Source organism: Metarhizium brunneum, chromosome 3 (assembly GCF_013426205.1).
Source record: "Metarhizium brunneum chromosome 3, complete sequence".
Classification (NCBI taxonomy): Eukaryota; Fungi; Ascomycota; class Sordariomycetes; order Hypocreales; family Clavicipitaceae; genus Metarhizium; species Metarhizium brunneum.
The window spans coordinates 1514730-1533972 of NC_089424.1; the positions used below are offsets into that span (position 1 = coordinate 1514730).

Below are 19243 nucleotides of genomic sequence, written 5' to 3' on the forward strand. Positions count from 1 at the left end.
TCGCAGAATAGTTGGGGAAATCATTTTAAACCGTTCATTGTCAAATTCCGCCAACGGGGCAAAACTGCCGGCGGGTACCTACGCAATACTGGAAGCTGCAAGTACAGTAGAATTCGTGCCTTTTACTCTAGGACTTCATGTCGGAGGCCGAGTGCTAACTTCACTGTGTAGCCACTGGTATTGATGACTTGATCGAAGTGTCAGGCTTTCTCCGAGACATACGATGCGTAACAGGGTTGGCTTGAACACGGGCTCCCTAAAAACATACCCCAGCATTGCCTCAAGCCTGGAATAAGGGTTGGCAAGAAGTTGCGTATGACATACAAACTGCACTTGTGGCCGTTTCCGATACATCATAAAATCCCGAAAGCGAAAGCCGGCTCAATCCACGCATGGCTCTTAACAAGATGTTCAAGCTTCTCTCAAGTTGAGGCTGGAGGAAAGGATCAGAAAGAGTCGAGCTTCATGTACGGGCCAAAATCTCTGAAGCTGTGAGACTTGTACAACATTACGGATGGTAAAGACCGTCTTCTCAACCATCTCACATGTTCTGTGGTTACCAGCATGCTGGCCAACGTCATACGCTACGCCTTTGGAAGACGGAGACGGGGAGACTTCATTGCCAACCCTCGGGGTCGACTGCAGCATTTTCTTTGAGATATAGAATATTATCTCATGGTGCTCCGGAACTGTCTACATGTGTATAGTGCACATAGATAGCTTTGCGTCACTATGGAAAGAGCATATACGATTTAAAGGGTTTGAAGTTGGGCCGTAAAAGGGACGTTGCTATCGCAGTTTCTCCTTCACATCTGGTTTTCCGAGACAGGAGGCAATTTCACACCTTCACAAGGAACACGCGAATTCATGTCCTGCGGTTTTGAACGGGCCAGCAACGAATGATTCATAATAGGGGAGGTAACGAATGATTCAGGGGTAATCACTTTCTCCAACTTGCTCAAGCGGCTACACGGCGGAGACAGAGCCTTTTGCATATTCAGCAAGCAGTGCTCAGGGAATTATACGTCCATGAAGAAGTTCCTGCTAGTGATAAAGGGCCTCTGGGGGAACTGTTGAGACAATCTCACACTGGCAAGGTGATCATTGTCAGTCATTACCTTTATCTTGGGTCGCCGATGCAGCAACCTCAACAAGGTAGTCATACGCGAGGAATTCCTTCGCCTTCCAGGTTTCGTCAAATTTATACGCAGGCGTGCCTAGATGTGGCCCGCGAGGACTCTCTTTCATAGTACTTCAGACTGTGGCAGAGCTGCTTGGCGCTATCCGAGGCGTAGCTAGCAGAGGAATAATTCCCACTGCTTCTTCCATTGATGGCCGAGCTTGAAGAACCTGAATCATGTAACGAAGTAAAGACATTTCCCAGGTCCGGCTGTATCGAAAGGAGTCTTTTTAGCCGCCTGCGGAGTGTATTCATGGACGCTTTTGGCGGCACTGGTCCATCAGTTGTGCTTCCATGACCTGACAAGCGACGACACGAAGTAATACGCGAGACAACAGCCGTGTAAATATCCAAAATTGGGATGAACTTGGTATTGATAAAGAAAGCTCGTCTCGATTATGGCCATATCATGACCCGTCATTGTAATTGATCCTGGTAAAATGGACGACTAGAGGACCCCTTCGTGACCAACAGGACCATTCGGTATATAGTTTGATAGTGTCGTTCACGATGCAGCCGTATCTTTGTCCGGTAACTGGTTCAGTGATTGAATTGTATACAAGTAAATTTGTTAGTCCATGCGTTTCTAAACACGCCTACATGGTTGTTTTACAAACACCACAACCAGTATCTTGGTAGCATGTCCATGTTTCCACTCAGGCCCTGCCGCTCTTCACTATGCTAAGATGATCTCATGACGCTTCTAAATCCCAAAAAAAGATCGATTCGACCCGGAATGCTAATGCTTTCATGATACCGTCCGCAGATCATGAGTTCATAGTAAAACCCCCGGACCACTGTTGCGAGTGTATATTCGCAAGACCAAGTCGAGCAGGGAGTATCAGGATCATGTCCCCTGCTCACCATGAAAACAACTCGCACGCACAGCACTATACTACAAGACGTGGCATTTTGGAAATACACTGAGCCTATCAGGTAGTTGCGCATTGTCCTTTCTGCCAGGATTTAAACCTTTTTCAAACAGGCGTCAGGGTGACATGGTTGCATCCGCAGATGAACAAGTTCGCTTGTCACATCTTGTACTCTCCGACCGGGCCCTCCTCACTATTAAAAAAAAAAGCCAAGGTTCACTAGTGCACAGAGTCTTGGGCCGTATTCTGTCGAAGCTACAATTTTGGCGCCGTCACATCCTGCTGTAACAGTATGTACATATAAATTGGCGAACACACAGATCCCGCGCGAACCACCGTGCCACGGCCTCTGCATCGTCGTGAAACACGACATACAGGGTGCCGGTATCCAATGAGACGACTGCGTGGACTTGAATGCCATGGATGCTACGTGACCGAGGGCACACGATCCCACAGAGCCGCGCTGTCAGTCCCCTGCTCAAACATGCTCGGCATTGGGCTCAGCCGTGGCGTGCGGGGAAAGCTGGGAGTTCGACACGAGCGCCAAAGGGGGAATGAATTACGCTGCGACTTATGCCGAGACATTGTAACTTGATATACAGCGAGGAGCCTGTGTCATTGCCGTCCTGTTTCGGCACTGCACGGTGCTGCGGCGCGTCAGATACATGCTGGGGGGTTGTTACTTGCTTGCTTTCGGCGACTGGTAAAAACATGCCGCCAGACTGAGTTTCTTAGACCCGGAGTTCAGTTGCCGACCTGCGTAATGTTTTCTGATGCATCACCATGTTCCATCTTGGGGCGCGTCTTCTTCGCGTAGAGTGCTCTAATGCAAGCCGACGGCCTCAGCTTAACCGTTTTCATGTCTGCACCGAACTGGCGGCTGCTAGTGTCATTTAGAGGGCGTCACCATCAGATAGATTACACTTGGTGTGTTTCTCACTTAGGAGTTGGGCATGTGTTCCAGCTCCACCCTTGCCGATGTAGTAGATGCTAGGTCCAGCCACCACAATTTCTAGCATCGTGTTAGTATTCTTTTTGGAGTTGGGAAGCTAAAGCCGTCTTTCGCATGAAGGTTCGGGTAATGTGGATTTCGGCTTCAAATGGAGGAGTTAGCGACCTGGACCGAGATTGCGGCCCCGATCGATCAAGTAACGAGAGTCTCGTGAATGTCGGCCCCAGCCAATTGGGAGGCAACAGAACTCCGCGTCGGAATACGGAGTAAATAAACAGTAAACTGGTCTTGAATCCCACGGCCTCGATCATTGGCCTCGAATCAAGACTTGGTCACGCTTCGCTATTTGTTTTGTTACAGACGTGTCCGAATCCAGTTCCTTCCGTGCAGAGTTTTTCATGTTGGCGAGTTGACGATTTTCTCGCCCATTACACCCTGGGAAGATGATACCCATTGTCAATATTACAAGAGGGATGGCAAGAAGCTCGCTTCGGTTCGGGATAACGAGAAACGTTTCCATGTCCAGTCGGCTGGTGCAGAAACACCTGGTCTAGCGTGTTGCGCAGTTGGCTAGGATTGCGGTAGCACATGGAGCTGCTTTGCCCGCTTGGGCAAGGGCAAACCAATTGCGATTGAGCCATCTGCTTAAAAGAGCTGTACATGTGTAGGAGCTGTATGTTCGCTTGTGTATTTAGCATGTCGTCGTAATGGGAATAGCACCAGTTGTAGTAGAAAGAGCCGCGGAAGCTTGACCCACGACCCACGATTTAGGATTTGGAGCTCAATCGTCTGAAGCATTCATCCAGCTTTTCCACCTTGGGTCCAACATGTGTGTAGGCTTGATACAATTCGGATTCCCGTTTGGGAGGACAACTAGGCATCAAGTCTAGCTGTTGTGGCCGAAGCTGGCAACCGTAAAGTTGCGTTGTACTGTATCGCTCCATTGTCGATGGCCGACTCCACAAGAAGCCAGAGCTCAACGAAGCTCAACGAAGCTGGCCTTCAGACTCTTGTCCCTGTTTCAGGCCAGGGGAGAGAGAGCTCTTTAACCGTTTGCCACCTAGCTAACCTCGCCCGTGACCGAGCCAAGCAGCCAAGCTGAATGGCTAGTTTCTTGAGCCTGTCAAGCTGGCGGCATGGTAGGAGAGAGGCCATTTAGCCTGTCCAGCCTGTAAAATCGATCTGCAAGGCCCTGTCTCGACATGGCCGAGATGGTCTTTTGGTGTAGTGACTTGCGTGTCATTGTATTCGATAGCATCGCGCACAGCTCTTGTCCCTCGTCAGCCTGGTGCAGTGGAGACGGGGGGCGAACGAAATCCATCTACATACCTTGGTTCGGCGTCTGTGCAGAGAGGTTGAACTCTTTCGTCCATCAATTGACATTGATCAACTGATTGTGATGGTGTGGAAGGCCCAGCTAGGTTGGTTATCGGGCAAGCCAGGCTAGGCTAGCATTGATAAAGTGTCCAAGTTCCTGACGGCGGCGGAGACTCGCAACGTGGATCGAGATTTCCGGTCTGCCATCGAAATCATCAATGCCATGCCGCCGAGGACCAGAAACAAACACAGAAACCCATGTCTTGTCGACAAAACTAGGTGCTGCTTTTCGACTTTAGCATTCATCACATTATCAGGCTCCGAACTCTGACTGCCGTGGGCTATTTCCAGTCGTGGGTTCGACAGCGTCCCCAACCATGGGAATATTTTTTGCAGAGGAGCTTCACCTCGGGATTGGCCGCTTTCGAGAGCAGTAGTAATGTATGACTATGACGTACAAAGTCCCGCTTGTCACCAGCCATTCAACGATTCCCATGGTTTTATGGTCCATTGATGGGGGGTTTTCCCAGTCTGTTGCCGTGGCTAAAAGACCACGAAACTCGGGGCGGTCGGGCTTTACAGCCAAAAACCCCTCTTCACGTCATTGCCGAACAGATTTTTTTTTGATTTTTTTTTCCTTTGTGTTGCTTCTTCTCTTGCCTTTCTCCTCATTCTGCGAGAGGGGTTCCTGGGTCCGGTCCTTTTTATGCGGAGACGAGGCGGAGCTCATGGTGGATGACGATGATTTCTGCACTCGGACTTGGAGGCGTTGTGAGTGGCGGAGGCTGCGGCTCATGCCGGTCCCTGGTCGCTTTGGCGGCATCAAATCATCAAATTTTCATGATTGTGATGTTTGCATAAGACGGTGGCCAAACGGGCACTGCGTCCAATGCAGCAGCTGCAAATAAAGAGAGAGAGAAAGGTTCCGCACAAAGACGAAGACAATTGGGCCTGCCAAGAGTTTGTCTGCAGATTATTAGATTACGTATTGACGACGGGCCAGGCGAGGATGAGGCCGCTCGCTACTTTTACTCGGTATTGACGTCGGGTTTTGCTTGGTGAAACCATATTCGGCAAACGCCAATTCGATACCAAGAATAACCAGCCGGGGGCGCCGAATGCACGAGATGCCAGATCCAAGCACACATGGCGAGCCTTAATCATCCTCTCTCCACGCCTCGGGAAATGGGCAACAAGAAGACGAAGCAGGAAGCAAGAAAACTGTGGACTCTCTGCCGGGTTGGAGGCTCAAGAGTCAAGGGGGGGGGTGAGTGTCCTCAACCCAAGTTGGCACCATGCAAGAACATTGAATGCTTGTCCCGTTTGCCCCGCCTGTCCCGCCTGTCCCGCCTGTCCCCGTCGTCGCAGCTGTTCCAGCGGAGGCCAGGCTATTGCTGCGCTTCGACTGCACCTTATCCGCGACGCAGGACCAGTTGACGAGATCTCTCCAATGGGCACTCGTGACCTTGGTGTGAAGCGTGACGATTTCGCGTGTTTGTGGGGACGACGTGTGCGCCTGGGTTGTAATAAAGAAGCGGCTTTTTGTCTCCCCCCTTGAGGCTCCGCTCCATGCATGCATTTCAAGAAAAGTGAACAGAGTCATTGTCCTTCCCCCCACGTCAATTTTACCCGTTGACAATGGGGAATATTGTTTTGTCGCGTGTTCCTTGGCTCGAGGCCGTGCCCACTTGCTGGCTCTGCCAAGAGGCAAAATCCAATCATCATGACGCCGTGTGTGACGAATGCCAGTCTTTGTATTATGGATTCACCAGGTAGTTATTTAGTCGCTGTGTTTCCAGTCCTGTAGATCGTCTACCGTGTCATGTTGCCGCGGCACAAGTTAACTACTAGGTATCGTTAGTATGTATGTACTCTACACATGTTCCTGACTCCTGGCAGGAGGAAAATAATTCGCTTCCTTTTTCCCCAGCTATCATCTGTCTTACCACCACCTCTCGGATATCCCGTGACTCACGTTCCTGTATTACCTGCTATGCCGCCACGCAGCACTGGCACTGGCCGAGACGGCCCTGACCCCAAAGATGCCTCACATCCTTGCTACCCGGGCCATCGGGCAAGCAGGCTGAGGCATCCTGTCTGCGCGCGTGATGCGCAGTCATGTTCACAGCGGCGCGTTGCATCAAGGGATGCCCTAGTGGGCTAGCAGCCATCAAACCTGTCGCTGACTGTGCAGCTCCCGAAACGCTTGCCAGAAGAACAGCTTTGTTTGACGTCATTCGTCTACTGCTTCGCCCAGCTCTGGCCTCATAATGGATGATGCCCTGATCCAATATCCATGTGTGCAACAATGACCGAACTCAAGGTGTCTGCCCCTTTGGTCGAGGTCTCGCGATTATCTTGGCAACCACGATTACCGAGCCGAGAGCTGTAAATTAAAAAGAAAAGAAAAGACAAAAAGTAACGTGAAACGATGCCCTAGGTCTGTTCCCTGCATAATGCGAAATTTGTTTGACAATTTTTCTTGCACGGCAACCAACATGTGTAATGGCAACTTCATGCTCGTAAGCTGCATTTTGCAAAACGTGTGCTCGAAGAGCCTGAGACCTCGTATCAAACGGCCTGCAACATCTCCCATAACGGGTATCGCAGCCCCCCTTGACGGAAGGATCGTGGCATTATTGCCTCGGACCCCTAGTGAGTGTACTCCGTAGCCGCAGCCTGAAAAAATGGTGGTTGGATGGCCTCGTTCTGGTAATCTCCATATCACCTACTCCGTACGGAGACATGCACACCATGGGGATGTGTTTGAGTTAATGTAGTCAGTGTCACGGCGGATGCACGCGAGATATGAATCTCATGTCTGGCCCTTTGTCACTGCATTTGTTCCACAAAGAGTTAAATTCCCGAGGTGCGAGGAAATAGCACTCCGTACAATGACATGAGTGTGCAACTTCCAGAGTGTCATGTGTTAAGCTTTGCTTCGATACCATACTGCACCCTGTCCATACTCGTGCGTTCTCAACGTCGTTGCTCCGGGCAGTGACACACACGCGCACCTTGGCGAAATTGTGGTGATGCCCAAGGTCAAGTGTTGAACAGGGCTGCCCGCAGGAGCCTTACAAGACTTGGGCCTGGGGCACATAATACACTTACTGGTAATGTACCGTAGTACTGTACAGCGTGTACGGAGCATGTATGGTAGAGTACAACAGCTCGTCTCCCCATGTCAAAGATCAGCAAGGCCACCCTACCGCCGGGGCATGATGCATGCGTAGGTACAATGTACAGTATGTATGTACGTACTTTAGCCTCGCCGATTTACTCCCTTGCCGCTCTTTCCCGCTCTGATAGTCGGTCTGCGATGGGCAGCGATGTTTGATTGAGATATCCCAGGACCGCCTGGTCTATCTACAAGTCTAGACCACCTGAATAATGAGGGGCATGCGCAGAAGTTGTTGCATCTTGAGGGGTTGGTTCTCCGTAAGGGCAAGAGGAGAAGTTTTTTCTTCGCTCGTCTTCTCAGGCCTGCCGTTCGGCTGCATCCCAACTGATGGATAGCCCGGCTGTCAAACTTGGACAGCGAGAGCCACAAAATGACCCCGGTCCCATGTGTACGGATCCGGCGGGGGAAAGGGTGTGGTGTTTTAAAAAACGACAAGCTCTCGGTAGTGGGCTCCGTGCAATAATCCCTTCCTTCTCCGGACCGACCATGTATGTACATACATAGTAGTATATCTTTTCACATCGTGCTTGTGCTGCGCTGCACTGCGAAATCAGTGTCGGGTGTGATAATGAGCCATTGTTGCTGGGCCAATTCGCTCTAACATCTGAGGCTCATGTCGACCTTCCCGCTGGCACTGGCTCTCCCGTCCTGCCCAGTTCGTTTGCTCCTTCGTCATTTGACCTCCCGTCCGTCACGTACATCTTCTGTACTTTTGAAGCTACGTCTAGGGCTAATACCAAGGCCCCTTCCTCGATCGCGTACTGCTTGACACCGCACCTGTTCCAGTCCATTGCTCAATTGCACATGTATTTGCACTAATAATAATTCTGGCAATTGAGCATTAGCGCCATTGTGCAAAAAAAGTGGTGCTTCCTATCCGCAATCCCCAGTGGCTTTTTTCCTACATGGGAAGGATTCTAGAACACTATTCCGGATTGGGCCTTAGCCCTCAAGCTCCCGGCCTTGTTTCAGCGTAATTTGATCTTTTTTCCCTAGTAGTAATATGTATATCGCTGTGAAGAATAAGACTTGAACGGCGCACACCGGCCAACCAAGCACAGGATATGCACAGGGGCCTGGTACCGAGTACTCCTGCAAAGTCCCCGTGTCACTCAGGCTCTCGGTCCCCTTGCTCCGATATTGACTTTTCCTGGTGCTGTCCTTTTCGTGTTCGCTGGTAAGGTGTTCGCTGGTAAGACGGCATGTTGCCCTCTGTCTATTGTTTCGCGCCCTGAGCCCCAACTGCATGTGTGATTGTTCAGAGATCCTGCTCCGTCCCTCGCGGAGCTTGTCTTGAATAAACGGAAAGTATCTGGTGGTCCAAATAATCCTCGTCGTATTGGACAAGACGAAATTTTGCCTACCGCTTCCAGTTTCAAGTGGCCCCCAGGGTCTTGAGCCCACTCTCAAATGGGGATGCTGCTTTTGTAATAATCCGTCCTATAGGTCCGTAATGCAGTAGTAGTAGTGGAAACAAAGAGCCCGAGGCTCCATAAGCTCCAGCCATGGACCCTGAGGCAAGGTAGTATGTATGATGTGCCATCTTCTGAGCTTTGACAAGCTCGTGGCTCCCACTTAACGCGTCCAGAATCCGACTCGCCCAGTCGCGTGCCGTGCTTCTCTTTCGTAAAGTGCATGCAGGAGTTTTATTTGTGTGTGCAAAAGGAAACGACCAATGCAGAGAAGCCCACTTTGTTGGCAGAGTCAATTTCTCGCACACCTAAAAGACTCCATCAGGTGAGACTGTACAGGACCCCGTCGAGTTAGCCCAACAAGAAGGAAGGCTTGGTTCACCAATTGTGTATCAAAGTACCCCGTAACGAGGAAGTGCTCCGTTGTCCGTCCCGTAAGCCCTTTGAAGGCTGCCAGCATTGGTGAGACTTTTTTTTCTTGTCCGGTTACTGTCTCTGCCGCAGTCGACCAGGTACTTCCCCGAAATGATGTGTTTGACGGGTGACTGGCCTTGCTTTCTTTTTATACCATTGCACTGGGTGCACCGAACGGTGTACAATGAGCAATGACTAATGATCTTCCTGTGACGCAAATCTCGTGCTAGTGATAAACAAATAGGCCAGGAGCCGCACCTCACGGGAATATCTCTTCCTGGATCAATCCCCTATTCCTTTTGTTTGCCACAGGCAACCAGTATTCAAGACGTGTATGGAGCACGACTCCCTAGTTATTATATGACTATTAGTGCAATAGATGCACCGTTTGATACCAATCTTCGGCGCGTGGATGAACGGCTTGGCACAAACTGGCTCCCCTGACCAAACGAGTGGGTTCGTGAGCACCAAAGTCTAGGTTCAAGCTGCCATCAGACGTTGAATAAAGCTCCACTCCACAATACAACAAACAAGACCTTCTGTTAATATGGCAGATGACTACTCCGTAAAGCCAGGGAGGGAGATATGTCCTGTGGAAGGCAGAGTCGGTTATCAATTCAGCATTGACATGGTTACCGCACTGCAACGTGTACCCTAGCTGTACTGGTTGTGATGTTCTCGGCCAGCGTCCGCTGCAGCTCAATGACTTTAATTTTTGCCGTTTTGCAGGTTGTACATTGTGGCCAGGCAATGATGGCAGCTTGGGTCAGGCCCGCAGCTATTTATTCAGCTGTCATGTACTCCATAAACAGAGCAAGACTACACCATCTCGTGTGACTTCCAGGTACAATAAACTGCGGCTGTATTGAGTAAATTGAAGCGAGTCGGTAACTGTGGCTGACACCACAAATAAAATGTCGCGATTTGTTTGGATGTTAGACCCAGAAAGGTTGGTCTGAAGTTGGGTATTTCTGATGGTCTGTCAACAGCCTGAAATGTGAATGAGCTGCTGATTCACTTACGGCCAACATATCGCTTGAAATAATGATTGGCCACAAGTCGACGTTGCTGTGTGGCTTTCTTTGCGGAAGTCAAGCAACGGGACTTGGGGTGGATGTTGGTTCCATGGCGCACGAGGCATTAATAGGAATAGCCAGGAAATCAATAGTAAGCCAACAACCAGCCACTCTTATCCACATGAAATGTTAGCGCTTCACAGTCGCTCAGTTTCTTGTTTGAAAATCGTTGTCGGACCAAGTGTATTTTCGGCAACGGATTGTGAGCCCTTGGAGTCGACAGGCAGCTAGTGTGTAGGCCAGCGCCAGTATCATAAGGTTTCCTCATAGACTACTCACTGTTCTGTAGAGCGACGAAGTGAGCGGGATCCATACTAGACAGGATAAGGAACTAGCTTCCGAGTCAGTCAACGGGCAAAGACGAGTTGACCCAAGCTCATACCAGGGATCGTTGCCTGGCAAGTGCTTAAGGGCTTTATTTGTGCACATGCAGGAAGCAAGGCTTCCAGCCACTCCGATTACTACTACTCAGTAGTCGACCAGTAACACCAGTAACAGAAGGCACCGTACAGAGCAAGTTTCGTAAGCCAATTCCCAGTCCCAGATGGACGCCTTGTCAGGATGCGTTGTTATGAGGGCAGCTTGAAAGTGCGACTGTAATGCGTTCGAAGCGGCCGTCCTATTGACGCATGTAATCGTCACATGTAGACTAATGTCGCCAGGTCAGTGGCATATAATCTGTACACACACATATATACAGCCAAGCAGCCCAGGTAGCTCGGGACGGTCGCTCACTGCCTTGGTAGACGTGGTTTTTGTTAGGAAGATTTGGCCACCGATTGGTTGGGGTTGAGGAGCTCATCTTGACACGCATGATCTCGCTCACTCGTGCCAAAGCGCGTTCCTGGTATTTGATTGGGTGCAGGATACGAAGGAGGTTGCCAACGTTCATGGGGCCAAGGCACCACGACAAGTCGATTGCAACCAACGGGTTGAGTAGCGCAAGAGTTATGCTGTTCCCAGACTGCCCATGTTGACTGCCACATATAAAGAGCCCTTCCATTGGTTATCGCAGGCAGAGCTACAAGCCCCAGTCCATGGCTGCGAGAAGATCCAAACGTTCTATCCCAGTGGCTAGAGCAAATGCTGATGAGGTTTCTTGCAAGGACGTCCTGGTTCGACATGAGACGATCGCCACCACTCCGTGTGCCTGTGGTCGACACCATGCACAAATACAACATTTTGCGTCCCAGTGCAAGGTCGGTTGTAAATGGTGGCTCTGACTCTGACCAGAGACGTGCTGCATGTCGCGTACTATACTTGACAATGCACCGAATGCTAATCAATGAGCCCGTGAGACCTCAAAGCCAATTTCGTCATGCGACTACTCCGTACTGCTTTCAGCAGAGCCTGACAACTGCGAGGGAGAGAGACGCACGAACCCTGTCCAGTGACGAGAGGAGTTGCCTGTTGGTTGTGAAGTCGGAGCTGTGCTGTTACGTATGTACACAGTAGAAAGCAAGATGGCAAGACTTTATCACAAAGAAGACGAAGAATGGGGGTGGCTGTGTGGGTTCTGTCTGCACTGACACTGAGCACTTGGAGACTGTACTCACATTGTTGGAAGAGCAGGGGCGGCCTCACCTCTTGTTCGCTCTTTCCAATTTCAGGAGCTTTGGCTTCAGAGAGGGGAAGCATGTTTCCTCGTGACCCAAGGATCAATGTTCCAGATGTATAGTTTGAACATTGGACATTTCGACTGAGTCCGTCTTCAGTGTCCCACGCACAAGCACATGTATTCCGCCGACACGTCTGCCAATTCCATATTTACTACTTCAGTACGGAGTACTCATCATATGTGCGCGCGGCGGTAGTAGTATGTCCCTATGAAAACCCATGGCTTTCAATTGAGCAGCTCGAGCCATGGACACAGGCCAATCTAATTTCGAAGTGGCATTGTAATGGACAAACATCTAGCATCAGTTCACAGTCAGTCCTGCTGCTAGCACACAGGGCAACAGCTTCCGCATTCGTCCTTACGAGTGCTGTTGACTGCACGTACATAAGCCAAGCCGAGATTACAGGGCGCTGTTGTACAACACAGCCCGGATCATACGGAGAACCAGGCCTTGCATTTATCTGCTACTAGTACTCCGTACTAGGCCGTACAATAGGTGTAGGCAAGCCACAACTTGTCAACAACGATTCCCTAGTGCACCCCAAACGCCGCCCATTTTTGAGCCGTGAACTCATGGTCTGAAAACTCGAATGCATACGGCTGACTGTTTCCAATGATCCCAGGCATAGGAAATACGGGTCTGTGTGTTCCGATGCTTTTTTTGAGGACAACATTGCCTAGCATTGAGAGTCGAGGTGGTCTGGATTGGGTATTGAAGATAATAACTCAACTCGGACTAGACAGGACTAGATTTTCGTGTGTCAACTGGAGGACCCAGCCAATGACACCTTCTACGATACGATTTGCCGGCAGACCAGAGACTCATGAAGACAATTGAAAACTGTTCTGGCATGAACAACTACAGCGCGAAGTCCAAGGACGATGGGATACCCAACAGCGGATCCGCGCCCAGACGATAGCGTAGACATAGGAGGAATCCAGGCAGAGACAGCGATGTCTGGATGATGCAACAATCTCAAATGCTGTCATCAACAAGCACGATATACAGATATGGTGGGTTGGATTTCGTGTTTGGCTGCGGTTTATCCTTTCCTTTATTTATTTGTTTGTTTGTTTATTTGTCATCATGATGTCGTGGTATGTATAGATATGGGCCAGAAACAGAGGCCGAGTGGAGGGGGAAAGAAAAATAAGACTCTCCAATGTACTCTGTACTCCGTACTCTGTACTCCCTTGAATGATTTCGAGGTGTTGACTGACAACGCAGCACAGCACAAAAGGTTTGGAGCACAAACGGTGGCTGCATTAGCCCCAGCCTGGTCAGGCAGACCCAAATGACAGCCTCAGGAGCACGACAATGACGCCAATACCACGTACGATATTGAAGGGCTAAGGATCCAACAAACATTACGACGAGCCCATGACAAACATATAACGAACGAAAAGCGACTGTATTGATTGATTAAGGTTTGTGATGTTTACTCACAGCGACTAGGTGTTCGGATTACGGCCCTGCGTTTTTTTTATTATTGGTCCTCACCTTCGATGTCTTTAATCGTCCCTGGCTCGTCAATTTCCGTCTGCGGGGGTCAACCATGACGCTGTGCAAAATTGCATGCTGGATAAGGCAATTACAAAAGACACTAGTGTTTTATGCTAGGTCCGATCATAACTATCATAACTGCTCATCATCCCCGCCTGGCGTTGTATGAAAGTTTTGGCCATTATGCATTGTTCATCATTGATAAACCCCTGTCGACTTGGAAATGGGAAATCGGATAATTGGATAGAGGGAAAAGGAAACACCCGATCAATGCTTCGTTTAGATTCGAGACAGCTGACCAGGAACCAAGGATACAGAAGAGGCCGGGCATGGTGAGCTAAAATGGTGCATTGTCAGGGGAGGGTCGCGATCAGATTGCGATCTCGATACCAGGTTCCTGTTTGTGATGTTGCCCTACCTACGTATGTACGTACCTTGGATGCATTGCATGTGTGTGTCTGTAATAAGCGTCCCGATGCCCAGATGTCTGGCCACGAACCACCGCCAACGGCTGAAGTGTTTGCTTGCGGCTGTGTTTTAATCTTTGACGGCGGTCCGACTCCTGCATCGGGCGCATGAAACCAGGCAGGTAATGGGCAAGAAGTGAACACACACATCTCAAATGCGTAAGTCGAATCTTACATGGAGGACAGCGCATCACTCATGAGTGCTCCATATCGCGCCGCCAAATGGTGAGATACGCGGAATACTGGTCTTGGCTTGTCAACGGTGAGTTCGGCGTGGCGGCGGGATCGATGTCGAGTTTTCGAGACGATAATCAACTCTCACACTCATAGACCTGGTGGTCATGATGCTAGCAACTGCCCAATTAGTATGTAGATACAACACTGTTTGGATATGCAAAGCATGTTTGCACACGGTCGCAAATGAGGCCATGTCCTACAGGCCTGGTCAGAAACAGCCACATTCGGAAACACACCAGCACGGGCATCATGGCAAAATAAATACCTTGCTGGGTCTACAAATAGACAAACGAGATGGCAATGTTGGAATGTGCCAATGCACGCACATGCTGTATGTATAATACCGACAATTATCTGGTGCAATACCACGCACAACTGTGACGCGGATGCGGGCGTTCGTTGCGGCACACCAACCCCTTGTTGGCTCCAGGCCAGGTAGTGGTACGGAGTCTTCCAATATTGCATTGTACGAAGCAGCATGTAATAATGTGTATACACGTACAGTGGTAGGGAACTGTCGCATGTCGTGTCTGGCGTTGAACCTGGTCGAATGGTTCAGGCTGAGTCTGTGATGGTTTGCGACGCCCAGCTCGGTCCACTCGAGCGACAAGAGGTGTCAGCCAAGGCACCCCCTCCCCAGTCGAACGGGGTCTGGTGCCGTCGAGGTGTTTTGCTGCCGCGATGTGCTCACCATCCATGTCGGCCGTGGGCCAAGTCCTGGCGTCGTGGTTTGCTGGAGTCGAGGTGTTTGTGGCCACACCCATCAGACGAGCTGTCGCGCAGAAGCGCAGGATTAGCGTCGCCCACTCGAGCACTTGCACAACTTTCATCAATTCAAATGTTGCAAGTGGACGCGCTATTGCGGCCTGTACAAGCCCGTCCTGCCTACTTCCAGGTAAGGACCTGGCCGGTGCCAGGCCCCCAGCTGCCCCAGCGTGGCCTCCGACGGGCCACTCGTCGCCTCTGGCGCCCGGGTGCCATGCACACAAGTACCCAGGTACCTTGGTAGAGGTGTCGAGGTGTCCGCTGAAGCTTCCCAGGCTGCTACAATGTTCAGAGTTCGTCCCGTCGTCCTGTCGGCCTCTGCATTCGTGCCCTCTCGTCATGCTCCTCCTCCTCTTCTGACCTCAGACCAGGGGGAGGTTGCGCTTCCGCACTTGGGCGCAGGGACGGGCTCGCTCGTGGACGGCTCGTGGAGCACCTAGTCTAAGTACTCGTGGGATACCCGCTGCAGCACCTGGCGCGGTGCTGCCGCTGCTGGTACCCAGTCAGTCCAGGCTGCTTGACTGCGGGCCACACTCCTCCATGTCGGTACTGGCACTCCGTCCTCCGTACCAAGTACACACGCCCAGTAGTACACTCTGCTCCTCCCAGCTCCCAGCTCAGCTCTGACCCTCCGGCTCGTTAAAACTACTCCAGACCTCTCCTCCAGTCCTTTCACCTCTGCTCTAACCTCCTCCTACCTTTTCTATACCACCTCCCCTCTCCTCTTTCTCTCCTTCCTCTCCCTCGTTTCCTATCCATTCATTCCCTCATCCATTCCGCCTCGTCCTGACCCGTTTGAGCAACTAGGTCAGATTCGAGTCTGGCAACTTGGACCGAGGAGAATTCCGCCATCTCGCATCCTCTCCCCACGGCCCGATCCCCCCCTCGGCCGCCGTCTGTATTGGAAGGATAGGAACAGGAGGCTTCTAAGCCACCGCCGCCCCTCCGACTCGGATTTCGACTTGAACAGAGGCAAGGGATTATAATATAAAGAGTGGAATACGGAAACACCTTGACTGGTATTCTTGCTATTCTACTTGTCCAGTTATTTCTCCTAGTCGCTGTTCACCCGTCACCTTGGTTTGTCCTTCGCCCTACGTCCCCAGAATTCCTCGGCGCCGAACCGAGGAATTTCGAATCAAACCCGTCCAATCCGCTCGCTCGCTCCCTTGGCTACCCGTCGACGCCGCAAGTTGCTCCAGTGTTGCTTCCCGAGACTTTGATCCTGTTGGGTTGCTTCACATCTCAGCTCCGTTATCTGGCCGTGATACCGTCAGATTTGTGCCAAAGAGACTTGGGTGGTAGACTTGTGCCAACCGCTTCCTGCAGCTGGCAAATAAGTATTCAGCCTTGCGTGCTCGTATTTCACTTCGTTGTCGTGCTATTCGTTTCTCTTGTTAGCAGATGATCAGCGTCTTTCGCCATAGTTGGTCAACTTCCAGTCAGATTAGCCAGCGGTCGCTCTTCATTGATCAATCCGAACACCAAAAAAAAATTCAGCCTGGCCCTATTGATTGATTATTTGCGGTCCATCAATTTTTCTGCATCTCTTGGGTTACTGAGCCAAGTTCACAACGACAGACGCCATCAGTTTTTGTGTGTGCAATAGACAGGTATGTTGGATGGAGCCCGTCCCGAAACTAGCTTTCAATAAGACGTCCCTAATCAAGGTCGAGTTTCGCCCTCATTCAGCTGCGTGCCGTGGCCTGCCTTTGCATATCTCAGCCTGCTCCACTGTCGCGGTCGACTTCAATCCTGAGCATTGCTTGTGTGGGAGACGTTAACTCGTTGGTCCCACCCAATCACAGGACTGTTTGTCCTGTGCCCTTTGCCTTTTGACGGTAAGCCATCTCTCCTCCACCAACGCCATCATCCCTTGTTCTGCTGCTTCTGCCGTGCGCCCCTTTCAGTACCGATTCATCGCATTCCTCGTGCCAGGCAAAGAGGCCCTCCAGCCAAGGGAGTGGCCACATCAAGGGGAAAAGTCCCCATTGCCTGAGGGATGGCAGCGGGCCATGTTCCTCGCGCCAGCCAAAATCGACCACATCAAATTCTGCAGCGGGTCTCCATTGCTAACGAACCGCGTCGATATTCTAGAGCTCTATCAATTGGCATCTCGTTTTTAAACAGCCCCTCGTCCAGTCTCTTTCCCTAGACTACCGATAATCGAGTCCATGGTCTTGGTTTCGTTCCCAGCCACAGTCACTCTTTTCTATTAGTTCTTCACCACACTCCTTTTAATCTTCTAATACCGTAATTCCTTGTGTGCGCGGCACTCCTTGAAGCGCACCCAAGCCCATTCTTTATTCAATCGTCTCCGACCTCAAGATTCCTGGAGAATTTTATTCAGTCACTCCTTGACTCGAAAGGTCTCTCGCTAGGCCTGTATAATACCACAACGTCGTTCAAATCGAGACACAAGACAACACTCTGGCATAATCTTCATCCGCAGCACCAGTTTGTCCGGTAACACTCAACATGGCTTTTCTTCACACCGACGAGACCTTCTTCATCGACTCCGATGAGCCTCTCCAAACCCGCATCGATGCTCGCACAGCTGCCAAGATGATCGCACGCAACAGACAAGATATCATTGCCGGCGAGCTATCACGACTTGCTGGAGAAGAGTACTTGGAGGATATAATGCAACACATGAGACAAATGGAGGCATGTCTTTTACCCACAGTTCTTGGGAGCTTTCGATCGCTAACCTCGGCCCGTAGAACGAAACACTTCCCGACGCCAGTCTAATCGACATGCAACGCGAGATCCAATGGTTCATGAGACCCTACCTTATCGACTTCCTCGTTGAGGCTCACGCTGCCTTTGCCCTATTACCGGAGACGCTCTTCCTAACGGTCAACCTGTTGGATCGCTACTGCTCAAGGCGTGTCGTATACAAGCAACACTACCAGCTGGTAGGCTGTGCTGCCTTGTTGATTGCTGCCAAGTACGGTGACAAGAAGGACCGTGTTCCTCAAATCCACGAGCTCAACAACATGTGCTGCGGACTGTATGATACCGGCATGTTCACCCAGATGGAGATGCATGTCCTGAACACTCTAGAGTGGACAATTGGACATCCTACTGTCGACTTCTTCTCGCAGCTGATGGTGGCTGAGGAACATGATGACAGAGAAGTAGAGCAGATGGCTGCATACCTCAGCGAGATTGCCCTCTACCACAGGGACTTTGTTTCAACGAAACCTTCGATTATGTCCCGTGCTTCATTAACACTCGCTCGAGCAATCCTCGGGCGCCCAGAGTCTAACGACGGGGAGTGGGATCACAGCGAGAACGTCACTCTACTCGCACTCTCTCAGCACCTCAACCAGCCCTCGCCGACTCTAGCTCGGAAATATTCTACTCCCCACATGTCAAGAGTCTCACAAAAGCTGGTCGACTTCATGGCTGGACAGGCTGCCATGGCCGCACGCAATGCCAACCCACCCACACCACCGAGCGACATGTCTTCGAAACAAGGCGACATTTACAGCACTCCTCAAAAGGGACACGGTGCAGCTATGGGTTTCGAAGGATACCTGACGCCTCCGATCACACCTGACGGTGCTTGCTTTGGCAACGGAAACCAAAATGTGGTTAAGGATGCATATCACATGCCCCCGCGCTGCCCTGTCACGCCAACACCACAGCAACACCACACCAGTTACGCTCAACAAGCGCGCCAGTACATTGGCTTCCCTACACAACATCAATTACACGGCATTCACCAACAATAGAATTTTTGGTCTCGAGCCCGCATTGTGTAGTTGAGGGCAGCCCCAAGGGTGGTCTCTTCGAGAAGGAGAACACCTACGGCGTAGGGATCCCGTAATATCGAAACCCGGCATAGCTCACAACCACTTGGACTCGACATTTCAAAAAATAACAGCATAACATCACACTTCATATTTACTACGTCATGGCATTTAGCGATTTGATTTCCTTTTCCTTTTTTATATGTATGGCAACATTTTGCGCATGAAAAAGAAAAATTTCCGCAGCAAGTCTTGCAGGCACCAAAAAAATGGCACACTGATCATACCCCATTTTTTCCTCCAGTTCTTTCTTATTTTATAATTTTTCCTGGTATCACTTATTTGCATGCTACACTTTAGCAGCCCGAGAAGGATTGTCTTTTTTCATGAGAAAAAAAAGTGCGGACAGTGTTGTGGGAAAGGGCTCGAAGCAATTGTGGAATTGTTGGGATTTGGGACGGAATGAAACAAAGAATACGGTCAGCCT

The 19243-nt window shown here is 50.6% G+C and overlaps 2 protein-coding genes across 2 annotated transcripts; one reads left to right on the forward strand and one right to left on the reverse strand.

Moving 5' to 3' along the window:
• Positions 1 to 7698: 7698 nt before the first annotated feature.
• G6M90_00g057200 (uncharacterized protein) lies at positions 7699 to 7824 on the reverse strand (the record flags this gene model as incomplete). Its single annotated transcript, XM_066130632.1, has 1 exon — positions 7699 to 7824. One exon carries the CDS (start codon positions 7822 to 7824, stop codon positions 7699 to 7701), a length of 126 nt encoding a protein of 41 aa, XP_065986876.1.
• A 9652-nt stretch (positions 7825 to 17476) lies between these two features.
• CCN1 (G1/S-specific cyclin CCN1) lies at positions 17477 to 18738 on the forward strand (the record flags this gene model as incomplete). Its single annotated transcript, XM_066130633.1, has 2 exons — positions 17477 to 17665; positions 17722 to 18738. 2 exons carry the CDS (start codon positions 17477 to 17479, stop codon positions 18736 to 18738), a joined length of 1206 nt encoding a protein of 401 aa, XP_065986913.1.
• Between the last annotated feature and the right edge of the window lie 505 nt (positions 18739 to 19243).